We start from the raw sequence: 19,329 nt of genomic DNA on the forward strand, positions 1-19,329 counted from the left end.
TAAACCAAATTACAAAACAGTAAAACCAGATTTCTTTGTGCTCCTTGTCCACAATTGCATGTCCAAATATACACTATAAGTAAAATATGTTTAACAGTAGGAGTAAAACAAATTACAAAACACAGAAAAACAAGTTTTCCTTGTTCTCCTTGCCCACATGGCCAAGAGTCTGAACAAGTAAGAAATATAAGAAATTATGAAGGCAAAAATAGCAGAATGATTCAATGGCCCGTTTAATACTTCAATTATTGAGGACATTTATTCCAAATTCCAATCCAACACAGAAATTGGTGAATTTTCCCCAAGTTCCACTCTCGGCAGTATAGTTCTGCAAAAGTAGCACTTTCACATTCTGGCCTTAGCAACCACAATACTGCCTCTATCAATTTCTACAGCTCCTGGCCTAGTCCATGATTCTTTAAACTGCTCTTCAGTTACTCCTACAAAACAACATTGAAAGAAAAAAAAAAGAGGTTTAATTTTGACATTCTGTTAGTACAAAGTTTTTTACTCTGTCAATTAATTAAAAATCATTCTAGATATGATTTTCAAAACAATTGTTACAAAAAGTCAACGATTTTACCAAACATAACAATCCATGATTGAATGACATAATAAAAAAATCCTTAAACTAACAATCCATTCTAATTAAATTCAAATAACAATTATCAAAACTTTCAATCTCAAGAAATTAAAGCATGGTATAATGTTAGTGACCAAGTGTGTGACAATATATGACTTGCCTTTTCCCATTGCAGCAGTTGAAGCCACACCTCCCTGGACAGTCTTGAGATACCTATCATAGTAGTTAGCACCAGCCCATTTCTGGTGAGCAAGTGTGTCAACCCCATTGTTCCTCTCCTCTCTCTGAATCCTCTCCACATAAGCTAGCATTCCCCTATTGGCAAAATCCCTTGCAAATGTTGAAGTAATGAGTGCATTAGAATGCAGCCCTCCCACTGTGATGAACTGCCACACATACCCCAACTTTGCAATCTTTGGAATGAAGTCCCTCATTTGTTCATCACTCATGCCAGAAGCATCCCAGTTGAAAGATGGAGAGAGGTTGTACCCCAGCATCATCTGAGGGTGCTTTGACCTAACCCCCTCAGAAAACTGTGTGCACTCAATCACATTTGGGCTTGCAGTTTCCATCCATATCACATCAGCATGTGGAGCAAAAGCCCAACCTCTAACAACTGATGCAATCACTGACCCTTTGAACCTGTAGAACCCTTCTCTAGTCCTAGGCAAGTCCCAATCCCAAAAGAGGTTCCTTACTCCTAACTTTTCAGCTATCTCCCTACCCTCCTCATTGGAAAGACACCTTTCATAGCTTGAATGGTGCATCCACTCATTCAGCTTCCTTCTCTTCTCTTCCTCTCCAATGTTCTGCCTCTCAATTGCCTCCACAACTGCTTCTGAGAGAGTCTTCAACTGTGCCTTTGAGAGCCACTCATCCTCCAAAGCCTGAAGCTCAGCTCCACTCTTCCCAGCAGCCATGCCTTGTTGCATAAGAGTTGCTAAACTCTTCCCTTTAAGGTTGGGGTTGGTCACTCCCAAGATAAATTGATGGTCCCTTGTGTCAATGTTTGATTGAATCAAATTAGCAGCTTCTGCATCTGTTCTTGCCACCAAAACAGTTTCCACCCCCATGACATCAAACTGAAGTCTTGCAGCCACAAGCCTATTGATGTGTTCACTGATGGCAACAAGCACTTTTCCAGCCATGTGGCCACACTTTTTGGTCACTGAAGACTGGTCCTCAATGTGGATTCCGGCAGCACCTCTCTCCACAAATAGCTTGCAAAGCTTGACAGTTGCTGTGGTACCACCAAAACCAGTGTCGCCATCAGCTATGATTGGCCTCAAGTAATCAACATAAGGGGTCCTTGCCCTCTCTTCCCTGCTCATTCTCATCCTCTCCTCTCTTTGCTTCCTGTCATGGTACTGCTGAGCAAAGAAGAGGTGCTCAACCTTGTTTGGGACAGTATCATAAGGGTAATCAGCAAGGTCAGGGCCCGGCTCGTTGCTCGTGGTGTGTGTGGCTGAGCACTGCCACCCTGAGACATAGATTGTGTCCAAGTGCTTGGCCATTTGAGTGACCTGAACAGGATCAAGTGCACCAAAAGTCCTTGAGGCTGTGCCGTTGGCTTGGTGGTTCTTCAGAAGGCACCAGAGCTTTTTCGCCATCTCGTTCGAGGCATAGGTTTGTCTGAGGTTGCCTCGGAGGGACACCACATCTCTTGCTGTGTATGGTCTTTTTGTTAGCCTGAACCTCTCAGAGTTCCACCATGCTTGCACCTCCGCCACTTCGGCTTCAAACCTCGCTTCTTCGTCCACTATCTGTTCATACATAATTTGCATTACCATTCACTAAACCATGATCTCAGCCATTCCATATACATAGCATACATGATATGTTTTTATGGGTATAGTTTTTAGGACCAGTTTAGTCTCTTGAAGTCACAAAGTCACAGAATGGGAAATCAATCAATCTTAACACTTTTCTTCTTCTTGTCCATGATTGCAAAATCAGAACTCAGCAATATTTTTCTTCAAAAATCAAACAAGCTATATGTACAATTTATATTCTGCAATTGCTAGACAAAAGTGGAAAACAAAAAGTATGATACAAAAAACCCAAACAAAAGAGGTTTGCATTGTGTAGTACAATAATTTTGTATTCTTCAAGCACTGATATTCGTATAATAGTAATCCAATAACTACCAATATTATCAATTAGACAGAACTGCCACATTCTCCTTGAAAAAAAAGGGGGTTGAACTTCAATCATTTTTCCATCTCTGGCTAGGGAGCAACTAAAAGAAAACAATGATGAAATCTGAGTGCTTCGTAGATTCGAGCTAGCTAATTCCACAAATTAGTGAAAAACCATTGCATAACATGACACAAATCCTTTTTCAGCCTAATAAGATTGCTGGCAATTTAGGATGCTGGTTTGCACAAGGTTCATACATATATAACAAAAAGAGAAAATAAAAGTAAAAACCCCAATAAGTCATTCAACAAACAACACATGAATCATATAATTTTTTTTTCCAAAATTCAAGGTCAAAACAAGTCTTTTATATGAACAACAATTATGATGAATTTGACATTAACACTCAAAGAATAATTCAATTAATTTGCATTAAACCAGCTGTTGCACACAAGGGAAATTCAAGAAATAAGGAAATCCAATAAACTGTGAAGAAAGCAAAGCAAAAATCAAGGGTATTATTATGCTTACGGATGAAGGCATAAATAATGATGCAGCCATGGTCAGAACTCTTTCTTCTTCTTTTTTTTCTTTCTATAAATGTTATAACTTGAACAAGTTTGAGAAGCTCCTTCAAGCTTCTCACTTTATATAACTACGGGGTCACACTCATCTAGATCATGCCCTTGTAAAAATGGTAAATTAGATGTCACTGTGAATAAGAGAAACAAACAAAAACCAAGAAGTTTTATCTGATCCCATTTAATGTCTGTAGTTGTTTTCCTCGGGAAAATTGGGAAACATGGCACTTGAAAGCTGCATTTGCAGGCACGTATGGTGGTGGCACTTTGCTAACCTTCCTTTTTGTCATCTTTCATTTAGCATGATGTCAATCAAAATGCTGCAAAAGGTACTGATTCTGTTTTGAAATGCATTCACATTATCTTGGAACACCGAAAAATTCATACAAATTGTCATATCTTATATAAGTATCTCAATCTCTCAATTTTTTTTACCTTTTTCCTATACGTGCATTTCAAAAATACATGTCAAAGTCAAAGAAGCCAATTGCCTTTCTTTGATTTTCAAAAAATATGTTTCTTTAAAGTATTACGTTAACTGTATATGATTTAGGGTGACCCCAACAAAAAAAACTATATATCATTTAGTGTGTTTTGAATTTGTTGAGTTAAACAAAACGTGAATATATTTTTCTCATTCCTTTTGGTACATTGGAAAGTGGAAACCTCATGTTAAAACAGTGTAACTAAATTTCAGAAGGTTTACAACACTCACACCTAAACCAATTGAGTAGCTAGACCCCGTTGATCACATCATATAGGATAGATCAATATTAATACATCCAATATATATATATATATATCAAACCATTGACTAAAGTAAATATGTCAAAAAATGACTGCAAGGAAATTTGATATATTTTTTGAATTAATTCAACACATATAATAAAATGTAATGAATATTTTTTAATCAGCGTCATTAATACTGGTAACACCTCAGTGTTTTGATACAAGAGACCTCTGTAACATGTATGCTCTGATCCTCAACAAAAAAAAAATGCTCTGGTCTGGTCAACACCTGGGGTTGACTTTAAAAAAAACTATAGACAATAAAGGACATAGATTTCGTGCAACTTCAACCTGGTGTTGGCTTCTACGCAATTGCTTCAGTCACAGTACCGTGATGAAAATCAACAAGAAATTAAACTACTGGATGCAGTTTTGTGAGATTATCGTTACAAGGTGGAACAAGATAAGACTGGTTAGTAACCAACTAGTTGTAGCTCTGTTCTTAATGTTTATATTCAAGCCTTGCTGTACCCTGTAGCAGTAAATAAAAATAAAATTCATTTTTCTTTTGGTTTCACGCAATTTAATAAATCACATTGATATGTAACCGAGAAGAACAAATGTCAATGACTTTATGTTTAATCTATAATAAAATGAATGATATAATTTTGTATAAAAATCACAGTGAGGGAGGGTGCAAGCCCATTAGTTACTTGTGTGCATAAATATCCATTTTACTTTTCTGAAAATATCAACGGCATGCATCAATTCGATATATTATAAAAAATATTAAATTAATTATTATTTGTAGAAAATGATATCAAAATCAACCTTCAGAATACTAACAACAAGAATATTGTTAACAGATCGAACCTTTGATTGAAAAACTAAATTTCACTTTTATGATTAAAAGGTTAAATCAATGTCAAACTTGGACCAAATTAACGTCATATGTATCTTTGACAGATTAAAACAAGACTTTATTTAATGGGGAAAAAACAGAGATGTGGAATGTTGAAAACTAAAAACTAACTAATGATATGATCAAAATAATGTGTATAATAGGTAAAGAGGACAATATCCATTTCATGAATTAGTTTTTTGAGTTTATTCAAATCTAAATGTTAAGATGGTATTAGAGTTTGGTTTAACAAATTTTATGTTTCAGATATCTAATCCTAGACGTAAGAATAGTATAATGATATAGTCAAAATAATATATGTAACTGAAGGACAACTCTATCATTGTGACTTGTTAGATAGCTTGAGGTTAAGTTAAGTCATACTCAAATTTTAACTTATTTCTTTTACCAGCTGTTATAGTATTTAGTTACTTATACGTCTACGTATTGTATATTTGTTTTGTCCAATACTTAAGAATCGTGCTATTGGTAATTTGGTTAGATGAAATATGATTCTTCTCATCTAAAACTTTAGTTACCGCAAGAAGTTGAATGTGGACAAATATAACAGAACAAAAGAGAGGATGGAGCTGGTAGGGGTTGCATGATGTCCACTGAACTTCTTAATTGGATTGGCCGGAATCTATTTAAGTCAGTGAAATCGTTCCTAAGAGTCTTGATTTTGGACTTTAGTTTGCTGAATGTAAAAGTGACAAAAAAGTATGGGACTAAAACTGTTGAATGGAACTAGTGGATGATAAATTTGATCAGTTATGCTTTTTCTTCTCGGGGCAAGCAACATATGATGATAATATGCTTACTCACTAAACAAATCAAGTGAGAAGAGAATGGAGATTATAATTGGGTGGTCCTAAATATTGATGATAGGGAGATGATGTACAACCGGATGAGGTTTTTATCATTTCGAGATGGTAATTTGTTTCTAAGGTTTCTTGTGAGTTTGAACTACGACTCTTATTCCTCTGAAAGTGAAAGATATATGTCTTTTCCTATTATCCTAATGCCATAAGTGACAACATATTTTTATTCACTACTTGCTTATTTTCCCCCTAACATTCCTATTGTTTTAACTGTACCGCTTCCTAAATCTACCTAGGATACCATCCCTGCTATTTTATTCTTCACTGATATGTTTGGGATGAATGATTCATGATACTGTTTTTTTATATATACAAAAAACGAATAATTATTAATGTCCTAAAAAAACAAATAATTTTTATGTCTCTTTTTTAAGGGGATGGTGATTATGCATGTGGCGCCTTATAAGATAAAATAGATTGGTGCCGTGCAACAGTGCAAGTGTACACGTCATAGGTCAGACATATATATATGGTTAACTTAAAACTTTTCCAATTTAGTATTTTATTTTTTATAAATATTTTTTCTACAATATTAAAAAAGCTTAATAGTAATATACTGACGATGTAAAAACTTATTTTACATAATTATTTGCAAAGCTTATTGACTATGTAAATATTTCTTTACATTATTAAATAATTATTGTTGATATAATTTTTAAAGTGATTATTTTAAAAGTTAACAAGTTTATCATATAATAATTTGTTGTTGGATGATAATTTTATATTATCAATCAATTATTATTAGTATAACTAATTATTTTTAACAAATTATTATATAAAACTGATTACACTATTACTAAATAACTTATTTTCTAATATTAAAATGGTCCCATCATATTGAGCCAGTATTCCACACATATATGCATAAAGGCATAATAGGGAAAATAATAGGGTGCAATTCTATTGAACAGATTCAATGGCTGCTCATTTGGGCCTTTGGCCCTCCTTCGAACCAAAACTTATTCAATGGCCCATGTTCATTTATTTAGGTGTATGCGTGGGGAGTTTAGTGTTGGAGGAAAAAACATCAACCATATTGGTATGTATTTTTGGGTAAAACTTGCTACAAATTTCTTGTAAGAAAAGTTCGGTACGAATCAGATTTAGGTAGCTCAATAGATATTTGAAATCATAAGTTAAGTAAATGAATATTTTTAACTACTTATTAACGAGTCATAGGCCAATAACAAGATGCCTATATCTACTTGCAATATGAAATTATTTAAATGTCAAAGACTCAAAATCAATAATTAACATATAAACTAAAAATTATTTTAAAATTTGTTTCAGAAACGGAAAGGCATCAAATATTTTTTAGTATAAAATTACATTTTAAATTTTTTTATTTTTAACAAATATCTATAAATACTTGTGAATACCAAATATATTTATAAAATTTATGAATATTTGTTTAATAGATATCCATGCAAGTATGAGATAAGGATAGCACAAATTTTCATCCAACATGGTGAGTAGCTGCGGGTTACTACTTTGTGTCCATCCTACTCCATTGTCAGCTTTAGGACAGAGATAATAATTTTTAATTATTATTAAATATTATTTAATTTAATAATTTTTTGAAATAAAAATAGAATAATAAAAATTAAAGATAAATTTAATATGTTAATTTTTTATTTTAAAATATTAAATAATTTTTTTATTTTAAAAATATATATACGCCCGTCCCTTCTTTCTTTCCAAAAAGAGGTATATTAATTACAATTATAATATGGTTTAGATAATCCCTTAATTAAATCGTTTGAACCATTCCAATAACTAGGAGTTCATGCAAAAACCAGTGAATAAGTTTTTGCCACTGAACCTGCATGTGTTCCCAAAAACTATATATATTGTCTCATCATGTTGCTCATGGGCTGCCGGCACTTGCTGTGTTATATTGCAGCAGAAGTAGTATAGAGTAGATAGTGTTTGAATCTGTCACAGGCCTCATAATGGTCTTAACTTAAGGTACTTCCAACTCCCACATAAGCAAAACATTTATAAATCTGAGTTCAGAAAGTAATTCAGTCAAACGTTTTTGCTTTTCTTCATATATGTGCTTATACAATGAACTCAAAGCATTTTGTTTGGCAAGACAATTGATTAGTTAGGGCAATATAATTTAGCATTGTTAAATTTTCTTTGGACTCAAATATAAGAAAAATACTTAATTTCACACTTATTAAAAAAATTTAAATTAGTTAAATTCATTTCATTTACTTGATTTCATACCCAAAAAAAATATTAGCATTGAGTATTTAATAAACATTTGGGTTTTTATTCTAAAAAATGTGTGATTATTTTTGTTTTATTAAAAAGAATTGTTTTCTTTTCTAATTTTATCAATTCAGTATTTAATAAACATTTTAATGCTACATGATATACATATAGAAATATGTTCTTAACATGCATGCACTATGTGAAATTCAAATATTCTAGACTACTTATTACATTTTCAGAGTCCAATAAGCTAACAACTCGTTTAGTCTTTTCAATATTCTAATGTTAGATATCTGTGGACACGTGGAAGGTGAAACCCACATATATAAGTATTCAATGAAGTTATCCTACAAGGTGATTCATAGTCATTACCATCATCTAGATAAAAAAGAAAATAAAAACTATACAACTACAACAATATCTATTGTAGTATTTCCTCTAAAAAAAATCAAGGCATTTGCAAAGGTAATAATTAATAAAATTCCATCTACTTAGAAGAGGTATTATATATAGACTAAAGAGATAAACTATTGTGTATCTTTTTTGCAAATGTAACATAGAATCCATCAATAGTTGACTTATATATGATCTCCAGTAATATTGTTTCATGCAGTATATTTGACAAAAATGCTAATTGCCTAGCTAATTGTGGCTAGGTGCATACACTGACAGCTACCATGTTTTAGGTAAAACTATTTTTTTTATCACATTTAAGGATGACAAATAAGAGGAATGAGTTCGAGTTTTCAAAACTTATTTAGATGAGCTTAATATGGTCAATATAGACATACATAGAAACCAGGCCGTGGGTTTTAATTCTTCTCAAGTAAACACAAATGAGGTGGTGGTAGAAATGATAAAGGTGAAAAGCTCATTATAACTTAATTTTAAAGCAAGGATGAAAAATACCTCTATGTCATTTTATGAGTAGTAGTCTATCCCAATAGTAAGCTTCTGATCTTGTTATGATATTTCGTGTAATGGACAAGTGTAGCCTTTTATTCCACCATCACACATATATATTAAAAATGTTAATGGTTAGTTTATTAACTTTTTAATTAATGGAAAAGATTATTCACAATCTTTTCATTTCTTATTCACTTTTCAACCGTCAAGTGAACCTGAATACACTTAATGGTATGCATGCAAGAAAAGTTCCGCTTGCAAATTCAATGCTATAGGCCAAGGCCAAGCAAGTTGTAGCCACATGACAATTGTAGAACCATTAGCAAGAAGCTAAATGAACCAGAAATACACATGCACATGCAGGTGGTCTGCATTAAGTACATACTGCCCTTGACGTACATCAACAGATCTGAATCATAGATTGCCTTAAAACACTTGGGAACATTACAAAGATAAATTAAGTAGCATTATACATAAGGGCTTTTAGAATGGCATGCCCCTTTTTGGTTACCCTAAAATGCAAATATAAGTACCCATATATAATAGGATCAACTTCCATTTCATATCCCGCAAATTAAGTCACTGTATAATGAGTTGCAGGCACCCAAAATTGTCTTGCTTCGTTTAATTTCTGCCACTTCATTGGCTAGTCGAAAATCTTGAAGTCCAATATTTCTCTATTTCTTCTGCAGTTCTTCCAGGAATTCTTCCAGCAATCAAAGACCACCTAGGGAGAACATAATATTTATTATTTCATAAAATTTATCTTCAAATGGTTAAAAAGAAAAGGAGAGAGAGAGTTTGGGAAGAAAGTGAAAAGTGGTAAAACAAAAGAAAGCATACTCACCTTTCTCCAACCAGATTATACACCATGGCAATAAGGATTTCCTCAGCTTCAGAAAATTCAACATCAGAAACTTGGCTTGATTTCTCTACAAAACACAAATCAATTCTGTATGTTTATGTGGAAAACAACGAGTGAGCCAATCATTGAAATAAAACTGCATAGAGATCGATCATCATTGTGTACTCTCAAGTTTGTAGGTGCATGTTATATTATAGACCCATCAAGAGCTAATCTCAAGATATACTTATCTTGATATCATAATTGATTATTGAAGACAAATGGATTTTAAAAGGGTACCAATAGAATCAGAAGAAACATTATCAGAGGAGCGATCTATGTCAGTCATTGCAATAACAAGTTCTCAAAAGAGCTTTGAAAGTTTCAGTCTTGTATATTGAAGATGCAAATAAAAGAGTGTGTGTGTGTGTGTAGAGTAAGGAAATGAGTGAGAGGTATTAATAGGAGCAAGTTAATTCCTAGGGCTAGGAGAGTGGAAGGGTATTATTACAATTGAAGAAGAATGGGGAGTGAAAACGAAAGAGAGAGTGGGAAGAGAGGTAGTTGAACACATAGCGTGCTTGCTTGGTGGTTGGCTCGTACGTGTTAGTTGGCGTGGATTTTTGTACATGACAAACTTGTCGGTGTTAGATGCACACGAATAGCTAAGAAAACAAAATCAAGTACCGAAATGTTAATGTAACAATGGTTATGGATTTTAAAGTGTGATTTTTTTTGTCAAAAAGTATCATTTAATAATATTAATGCAATTTACTAATTAATTCTATAATGATTTATAATATATATATATATATATATATATATATATATATATATATATATATATATATATATACACCATTTCCTGATTATTATTACTACCTTAAGGACCGGTTAATAAAACCAAAACTATATAAATAAAAAAGAAAAAAGAACAATAAGTAATCTCATTAAATGATGGGAAGAACAACATCAAGAGTAACTGACTGGTGGGGGTGGTAATAATGCAATATAGGGGACATACATTGTTGAAATTAAATTTAGAGCTTTGTATTGAAATTTTATGTTACTTTCTGTTTCACTTTAAGAATATGTTATGATGAGAAAATAACATATTTTACACATCTCTATCGAAGATAATTATTGGTTGATTTGGAACAGTTAATCTCGCATCTTTTAATTGTGGCAGAATCAAACACATTTCGCAAAGTAACCAGCTGGAATTTTTTTCCTTGAGAAAAAAGGGTAAGAAACGTTGTTTGTCCATTCTAATTTATTTATATATGCTGTTGAGCATTGTACAAGATTTATTTATCTTGTTTCATAATCTTAAATCATTGTCATAATCTATTTAAGATTATGATACAAGACTTCCCACATATACCATCACTTCTCCTCTCCATAGATTTTCTATTCCATCATCTCCGAGAACGTCCCAACATTTTTTTCTAGTTTAAAACATCAAGGTAATAAAAACTGGAATAAATTAAACTGATCTCCTAGGACTCCAATATTTTTCATTTAAAAAAAGGGACTCCAATATTTCGATTTCAATTCACCCTTACCTTTGAAACAAAGTTTCATTAATATATTTGGACTCGGCACTTCATTCTTCTCAGTTACCACAGCAATATTTTTTATTTTAATTTAGTATATTCACCACTCATTTTTTCAATAATTTTTTGCATTATTAAAATGAATTGTTATTATTTCTTATATAAATTTGTTAACTATACATACTTTTTATAGCATGAATGTGTTAGCAAGCTATAATTAAAAATTGCCTTAAAATACATCAATGATGTAACTTGTTAATTAGGAATGACAAAATAGACTGAGTCAGGTGGACCAGTCAGTCCGCTAGTTTGCTATCAATTTAAAAAGATAGGATGAAAATTTTGTCCACTAACATGTCGTGTGGCCTACCCTACTTAACCCGTCAGTCCATTGAGTCATGACGGGACCAGACAGGTTGGCCTGCCCACCTGTGATATTAATTATTTTTTTTTATAAATAATAATTATACTAATATATGAAACTACTAAAACAATAAGAAAAAAAGATAAGAAGTGTCTTTTAGTTTGGTTTATGTTTAATTACTTTATATTGTTTAAAATTTTAAAACTAATTTTAGAGTTTATGATTTTGTGTTGTGATTTAGAATTTAAGATTATTATTTTAAATACTTTGTTTTATCAATTATTTTTTAAGAGTTTTTATTTTTTTTTTAATGACAGACTAGCCTACCGGCTTGTCAATCCACCTTTAGGTGGGATGGAGCAGCATATTCAACCTGTCAAATTTGGGTCAGTGGCAGGGTGGGCTAAAATAGATGAGACCATCCCATTTTGCCATTCTATTACTAATCCACTCATATTAAAAAAAAAATTGTGTATCTTAATAAATATTTTGGGATATGTTAAGTTACATTCATTATTTTGAGTATATTAACAAACTATAAATATGGATTGGTTTAAAATACATGAATTATAATGTAACTTGTTAATACATTCATATTAAAAAGTGTATGTTAGTAAATCTTTTATATATATATATATCATTTTACATGTTTGGATAATAAAAAAGAATTACAAAGTTTATTCAAGTTTTTACAATGAAAAAGTAATTGATAATAACCATGTGAGAACAAAAGCTACATTTAGAAAAGGTTTAATTACATTTATATTTTAAAAATGTATCAAATTACAATTCTAATAGATATAACTTTTCAGCAAACACATACTTTAAAAATAAAATATGAAATTATGATTATTGATTGAAAAACTATAATTGTAAATATTGTAATAAAATCAGCACAAATATAACAAAATTAATTATTACTATAATTTTTCATTTTTTTTCTTTAAACTGTGCCGGAGTTAAATTCTAATAAATTCGATAAAGTCTTATTTTTGCTTTGGGTTAAAGGATTAAGTGTACTTTATTCCTTTGAAATTTCGAGCAAAATTGTCATGCGAAGTAGTTGTTGGGATGGTGGTAGCTGGTAGGTTTTCCACTTATCCATCCTATCTGCTTCTCGAATAAGTGAGAACTGAGAAATGCCAAAATAAAGTAAACAAAAGACCTCGTAAAACACACTAATGTAAAAGTATAATTCATAATTCACCCCTAAAGGGAAAGTAATATACTAATCAATCTTCTAGACCTGGACTAATCAATCATCTAGAATCTCAAATAAGACCTGGACTGTGATAATTCTCTCCCGTTTGGCCGAACAAAAATTGACTAATACACTATTATTATTATTATTATTATCTAAGATCTTATTAATTTGAGGGTTTATTAGTAATTTCATTAGAGGATATATTTTTCTGTGTTTATTTATTGTTAAAGAATTCGATTGAATAATTATTCTTCGGGGGAAAAAAAGAAGGACAAATCGTGTTAATTTCATCGGAATTTTGGAGAAATTGTTCCCATTACAATTAAAAAATTAGTCTTATTTGAATCAACCTAGACAGCACTCTTAATGTTAAATCCCTGAAAGTGCGATTCAAATTTTGATGACGCTAAGATCAATTTTATGGTCCAAGTTCAGCACGGAACTGATTTTGTTGAATGTTGAAAAAGGGTAGAAGCTTTGGTATGATTTGAAAGGACTTTGCGTTTACCTCAAAAGAATCCTTCACCCATTTTCTAATCGGCATAGTTTACTACCTTCAATGATGCACAATTACAATCAAACAAAAACATGCTTTGTTTTTTAATGCAAAAATAGATGGCAATGCATAACGCCAAAGAGGGCCGAGTCATCTTTCAAAAGGGATAAGAACGCCATGACAGTGTTAGACTGCTAAAGTTGCCACAAGTTACAATCAATTGCCCCACTAAAATCATATTTTATTTTGTTAGAACAAAAAAATCATTTCTTGGATCCTATAAACTATATATACTATCGAGTCTCGATCATCTAGAAGAAACTAATTAAGATTTAATTAAATAGTATATAAAAACTAACCTATTGTAATATGGTTGCCAGAAAAGTGTCACTTAAATCTTACATTGTTTGGCAGACTTAAATGAAAAAAAAAAAAAGTGTGAAAAAAAGGAAAGAGAGTTAACCAAGAGTGAAAATTTAGATTCTTTGGTTTAATAAAAAAAAGTAAAAAAGAAATGAAATGTTTGAACTAAAGTGATTGGTAATGTAATAAAAGAAAAACAAACTAAAATCAAGTATTTTTGAAATTTTTATTGTATCCCCAATTCTTAAAAAATATCATTTTTTTGTTGGAAAACTTTTTTAAAAAAATTAATAGGCATATGATTGATTATATGTCTCATGTATGACTTCTTAAAAAAAAATTGAAGCCACAGGCATAATCCATTATTTACTTTCTTACAAAACGATTAGTATCACAGGAGTCATAAGGGCCTTGCAATACAATAACAACGAAGGGTTATCAAGAATGAAAGAAATGAATGATAGTTTTTGAATTCATTCATCAACGTATTACAAAAGTGATTTATTTATACAAATATAGAGAATAACCAACTTCTAGTAACTCCTAGTAACTAACTTCAATAACTTATAGTAACATAACTAAGTAACTATTCACCTAACTTCTAATAACTCCTAGTAACTAACTTCAATCGTCGCTTAATCGAGATACCCCCCCCCCCCCCCCTCAAGTTGGCGAATAGATGTTAATCATTCTCAACTTGGCAATGAATTTACCAAAAATCGGGCTTGAAAGTGCTTTTGTAAAAACATCTACAACCTGGTGTTGGCTTTTGACATGGACAAGCTTGACAACTTTGGACTGAACATATTCTCTAATGAAATGATGATCAATGTCAATGTGCTTAGATCGTTCATGATGAGCAAGATTTGAAGCAAGACTTATAGTAGATTTATTATCACAAAATAACATCACAGAGGGCACATCAACTTCAAAGTGAAGAAGTAACCTGCGTAACCAAACAATTTCACTAGTAACAGAAGACAAGACACGATATTCAACTTCAGTGGATGATTTTGAAACAGTGGGTTGTTTCTTAGAACGCCAAGAAAGAAGGTTGTTTCCCAAAAAGACACAAAAGCCAGAAGTGGATCTTCTAGTATCAACACAACTGGCCCAATCAGCATCCGCAAAGGCAGTGAGGTTGAGAGAGTTCTGAGCAGGGAAAAACAAACCTTGTCCAGGAGCAGATTTGATATACTGCAGAAGATGATGAACAGCATGTAGGTGAGGAACTCTAGGTGCTTTCATAAACTGACTTAAGCGATTCACATCAAAGGTGATATCAGGCCGTGAGATTGTCAAATAAAACAATCTACCAATTAATCTTTTGTACATTGATGGATCAGGGAGTAAGTCTCCATCATGAAGATTGACTTTCAGATTCGGATCCATTGGTAAATTGGAAGGTTTGCAGGCCAAGAAAACTGTATCTTCCAAAAGAGATAGAGCATACTTTCGTTGGGATAGTGAGATACCTTTACTGGATTTGGCTATTTCTAAGCCAAGAAAATATTTCAAAGGGCCAAGGATCTTCAATTGAAACAAAGACTGTAATTTGGTCTGAACAGCTTGTACGGAGGCAATATTGGGCCCTGGCAGGATGATGTCATCTACATATACTAGTAAAATGACTAAGGAATTGCCTGAGCCAATGGTAAAAAGGGAGTAATCATGTTTGGATTGATGGAATCCATGACTAAGAAGAGTAGTGGAGAACTTACAGAACCATTGTCTAGAGGCTTGTTTTAGGCCATATAATGATTTGTTCAATTTGCATACCAATGAAGGATTGGATGACTTGTATCCCTTGGGAAGTTCCATATAAACTTCTTCAAACAAATCGCCATTCAAAAAAGCATTGTTAACATCCAATTGTAGAAGGCACCAGTTTCTAGCAGCAGCAACACAAAGCAGAACTCTCACAGTGGTAAGTTTGGCTACTGGAGAGAATGTATCAGAGAAATCGATCCCAGCTTGTTGTGTATAACCTTTGGCAACCAAACGTGCTTTGTATCTATCTACAGAGCCATCCATTTTGTATTTAACTTTATGTGGAAGCAAAGCTTCATGATGAATCAACAATGATTCAAAGGTGTTTTGATGATAACAATGATGACAACAAAAGATGATGACAAAGGTGATGAACAAAAAGCTCAAAAGATCAAAGAACAACTCAAGTGAATCAAAGAACATCTCAAGTGAATCAAGAACAAGTCAAGAGTTCAAGAATCAAGAAGAATTCAAGACTCAAGAAGAAAGCCTACAATCAAGAATCAAGATTCAAGATTCAAGATCTCAAGAATCAAGATCAAGATTCAAGACTCAAGATTCAAGAAGAAAGAAAGGACTCAATCAAGATAAGTATTAAAAAATTTTTCAAAACTTTGAATAGCACATGAGTTTTTGACAAAACCTTTACCAAAGAGTTTTTACTCTCTGGTAATCGATTACCATATTGTTGTAATCGATTACCACTAGCAAAATGAGTTTGAAAAAGTTTTCAAACTGAATTTACAACGTTCCAAATATTTTCAAAAGGCTGTAATCAATTACAATGTTTTGGTAATCGATTACCAGTGTCCTTGAACATTGAAATTCAAATTTAAATGTGAAGAGTCACATTGTTTCACTCAAAAGCTTTGTGTAATCGATTACACTTATTTAGTAATCGATTACCAGTGTTTGTTTCTGAAAAATCTAAAGATGTAACTCTTCAAAAGGGTTTTGACTCTTTCAAATGGGTTTTAAGTTTTTCTAAAAGTTATAACTCTTCTGAATGGCCTTCTTGACCAGACATGAAGAGTCTATAAAAGCAAGGCTTTGTTTTGCATTTTTAATCAATCTCTTACAATCCTTTACAAGCCTTGAATCTCTTTAAACTTCTTCTTCTTCTTTTGTACCAAAAGCTTTCTGAAGTTTTCTGGTTTTCTAAACCTTGAAAACTTGTGCTATTCATCTTTTCATTCTCTTCTCCCTTTGCCAAAAAGAATTCGCCAAGGACTAACCGCCTGAATTCTTTTTGTTTCTCTCTTCTCTCTTTTCAAAAAGAACAAGGGACTAACCGCCTGAATTCTTTTGTGTCTCCCTTCTCCCTTGTCAAAGAATTCAAAACGACACAGTCTGAGAATTCTTTTGATTCTTCCCATTCCCTAATACAAAAGCGTTCAAAGGTTTAACCGCCTGAGAATTCTTTTGTATCCCCATTCACAAAGTATCAAAGGTGTAACAGCCTGAGATCTTTGTCTTAACACATTGGAGGGTACATCCTTTGTGGTACAAGTAGAGGGTACATCTACTTGAGTTTGACTGAGAACAAGAGAGGGTACATCTCTTCTGGATCAGTTCTAGTGGAGGGTACATCCACTAGGGTTTCAAAGAGAACAAGGGAGGGTACATCCCTTGTGGATCTTTGCTTGTAAAAGGATTTTTACAAGGTTGAAAGAAATCTCAAGGACCGCAAGTCGCTTGGGGACTGGAGGTAGGCATGGGTTATTGCCGAACCAGTATAAAAACTCTTGTGTGTTTGTTTCCTTCTTCCCTACTCTTTTACTTTCCGCTGTGCATTTAATTTTCGCTTTTACTTTCTGTTAAGTTTCTCTTCTACTCCATATTCTCTTAACAACAAAAGTAGAAGCCTTAAAAGAGTAATTTTTAATTGGTAAAGTTTTAGGAATAATTAATTCAACCCCCCCTTCTTAATTATTCTGAGGCCACTCGATCCAACAAGTGGTATCAGAGCAGGTTTCTTGTAGAAATTCTAACAACTTCAAGATTAATGGCCTCTTTAGATTCTTTGTCTTTCAAAAGTATTTTCAGGAACAGGTTATTCCAAGATCATAATGAAGACCAAGTCAATTTGTGTCTCATGACAAAATCTGATGAGAATAAAAAAGAAGATTCTATAAGGAAGAAATGGTACATAGACAGTGGATGTTCTAAGCACATGACGGGTGATGTATCCTAATTCACAACTATTTCCCCCAAGAAAAGTGGACATGTTACATACGGCGACAATAACAAGGGCAAAATTATTGGAGTAGGTAAAATAGGTATGAGTTCTTCTACTCCTATTAAAAATGTGTTGCTTGTAGAAGGTTTGAAACATAGTTTATTAAGTGTTAGTCAATTATGTGATAAAGGATATAAAGTATCTTTTGATTCTGAAAAATGTGTTATTAAGCATGAGCATGACAAAGATATTGAACATATAGGTTTTAGAGAAAATAATGTCTACATGATTGATCTAAAACAAAAATCTATAAATGATAGATGCTTTTTAAGTAAAGACTGTGATCCATGGTTATGGCATAAGAGAATTGCTCATATTAACATGGATCATCTAAATAAGTTAATTTCAAAAGATCTAGTTATTGGATTGCCTAGATTAAAATTTGAAAAAGATAAGTTATGTGATGCATGCCAAAAAGGTAAACAAACAAAAGTATCCTTTAAATCTAAAAATATTGTTTCTACCACTCAACCATTGCAATTATTACACATGGATTTGTTTGGACCATCTAGGGTCATGAGTTTTGGTGGAAGTTACTATGCATTAGTAATTGTTGATGATTATTCTAGATATACTTGGACTTTATTTCTTACTCATAAGAATGATGCATTTCATGCATTTAGAAGACTTTCCAAAGTTATTCAAAACAAAAAGAATCTCAAAATCATCTCCATCAGAAGTAATCATGGAGGTGAATTTGAAAACAATGATTTTGAAATGTTTTGTGATGAGTATGGTATAGAACACAATTTTTCTGCACCCAGGACACCTCAACAAAATGGAGTAGTAGAAAGGAAAAATAGAGCCCTAGAAGAAATTGCTAGAACTCTTTTAAATGACACACCTCTTCCAAAATACTTTTGGGCAGAAGCGGTTAACACCGCATGTTATATTATGAACAGAGCCTTAATTAGACCTATTCTTAAGAAAACCCCATATGAACTTTTTAACAATAGAAAACCAAATATTGCACATTTGCATGTTTTTGGATGTAAATGTTTTGTTCTAAACAATGGTAAAGAAAGTCTAGGAAAGTTTGATGCCAAGGCAGATGAGGGTATCTTCCTTGGGTATTCCTTACATAGTAAAGCATTTAGAATATACAACAAAAGAACTATGACAATTGTGGAATTAATACATGTTACTTTTGATGAAACTAACATTACTTCCCCGAGAAAGGAGTTTGTTGATGATATTACAGATACTTTGGAAGATACTCAAAATGAAGAAAGAAATCTGAAAAGAAAGAGAGATGATGAAGACAAGGATGATCAAGATGACACAGCACAAGAAAATGATAATCTTCCTAAAGAATGGAAAACTTCGAGAAATCATCCTCTTGATAACATCATCGGTGATATCTCAAAAGGGGTAACAACTAGACATTCTCTTAAAGATTTATGCAATAATATGGCATTTGTTTCATTAATAGAACCTAAAAACTTTAAAGAAGCTATTATAGATGACCATTGGATAGTAGCTATGCAAGAAGAATTAAATCAATTTGAAAGAAATGATGTATGGGAATTAGTAGAAAAACCTTCAGATTATCC

General features: G+C 32.4%; 2 protein-coding genes across 2 annotated transcripts; both read right to left on the bottom strand.

Annotated features, from left to right (window-relative positions):
- ICL (isocitrate lyase 2) lies at positions 1–3,602 on the bottom strand. Its single transcript, NM_001375843.1, has 3 exons — positions 3,254–3,602; positions 744–2,346; positions 1–440 (listed from the first exon to the last, which is right to left on the bottom strand). Exons 1-3 carry the CDS (start codon positions 3,281–3,283, stop codon positions 346–348), a joined length of 1,728 nt encoding a protein of 575 aa, NP_001362772.1. The 5' UTR covers positions 3,284–3,602; the 3' UTR covers positions 1–345.
- A 5,629-nt stretch (positions 3,603–9,231) lies between these two features.
- LOC100500494 (uncharacterized) lies at positions 9,232–10,217 on the bottom strand. Its single transcript, NM_001364530.1, has 3 exons — positions 10,085–10,217; positions 9,788–9,872; positions 9,232–9,667 (listed from the first exon to the last, which is right to left on the bottom strand). The coding sequence occupies exons 1-3, from the start codon at positions 10,131–10,133 to the stop codon at positions 9,580–9,582; spliced, it is 222 nt and encodes a 73-aa protein (NP_001351459.1). The 5' UTR covers positions 10,134–10,217; the 3' UTR covers positions 9,232–9,579.
- Positions 10,218–19,329: the final 9,112 nt, after the last annotated feature.

This window comes from Glycine max, chromosome 12 (assembly GCF_000004515.6).
Source record: "Glycine max cultivar Williams 82 chromosome 12, Glycine_max_v4.0, whole genome shotgun sequence".
Taxonomy (NCBI): domain Eukaryota; kingdom Viridiplantae; phylum Streptophyta; class Magnoliopsida; order Fabales; family Fabaceae; genus Glycine; species Glycine max.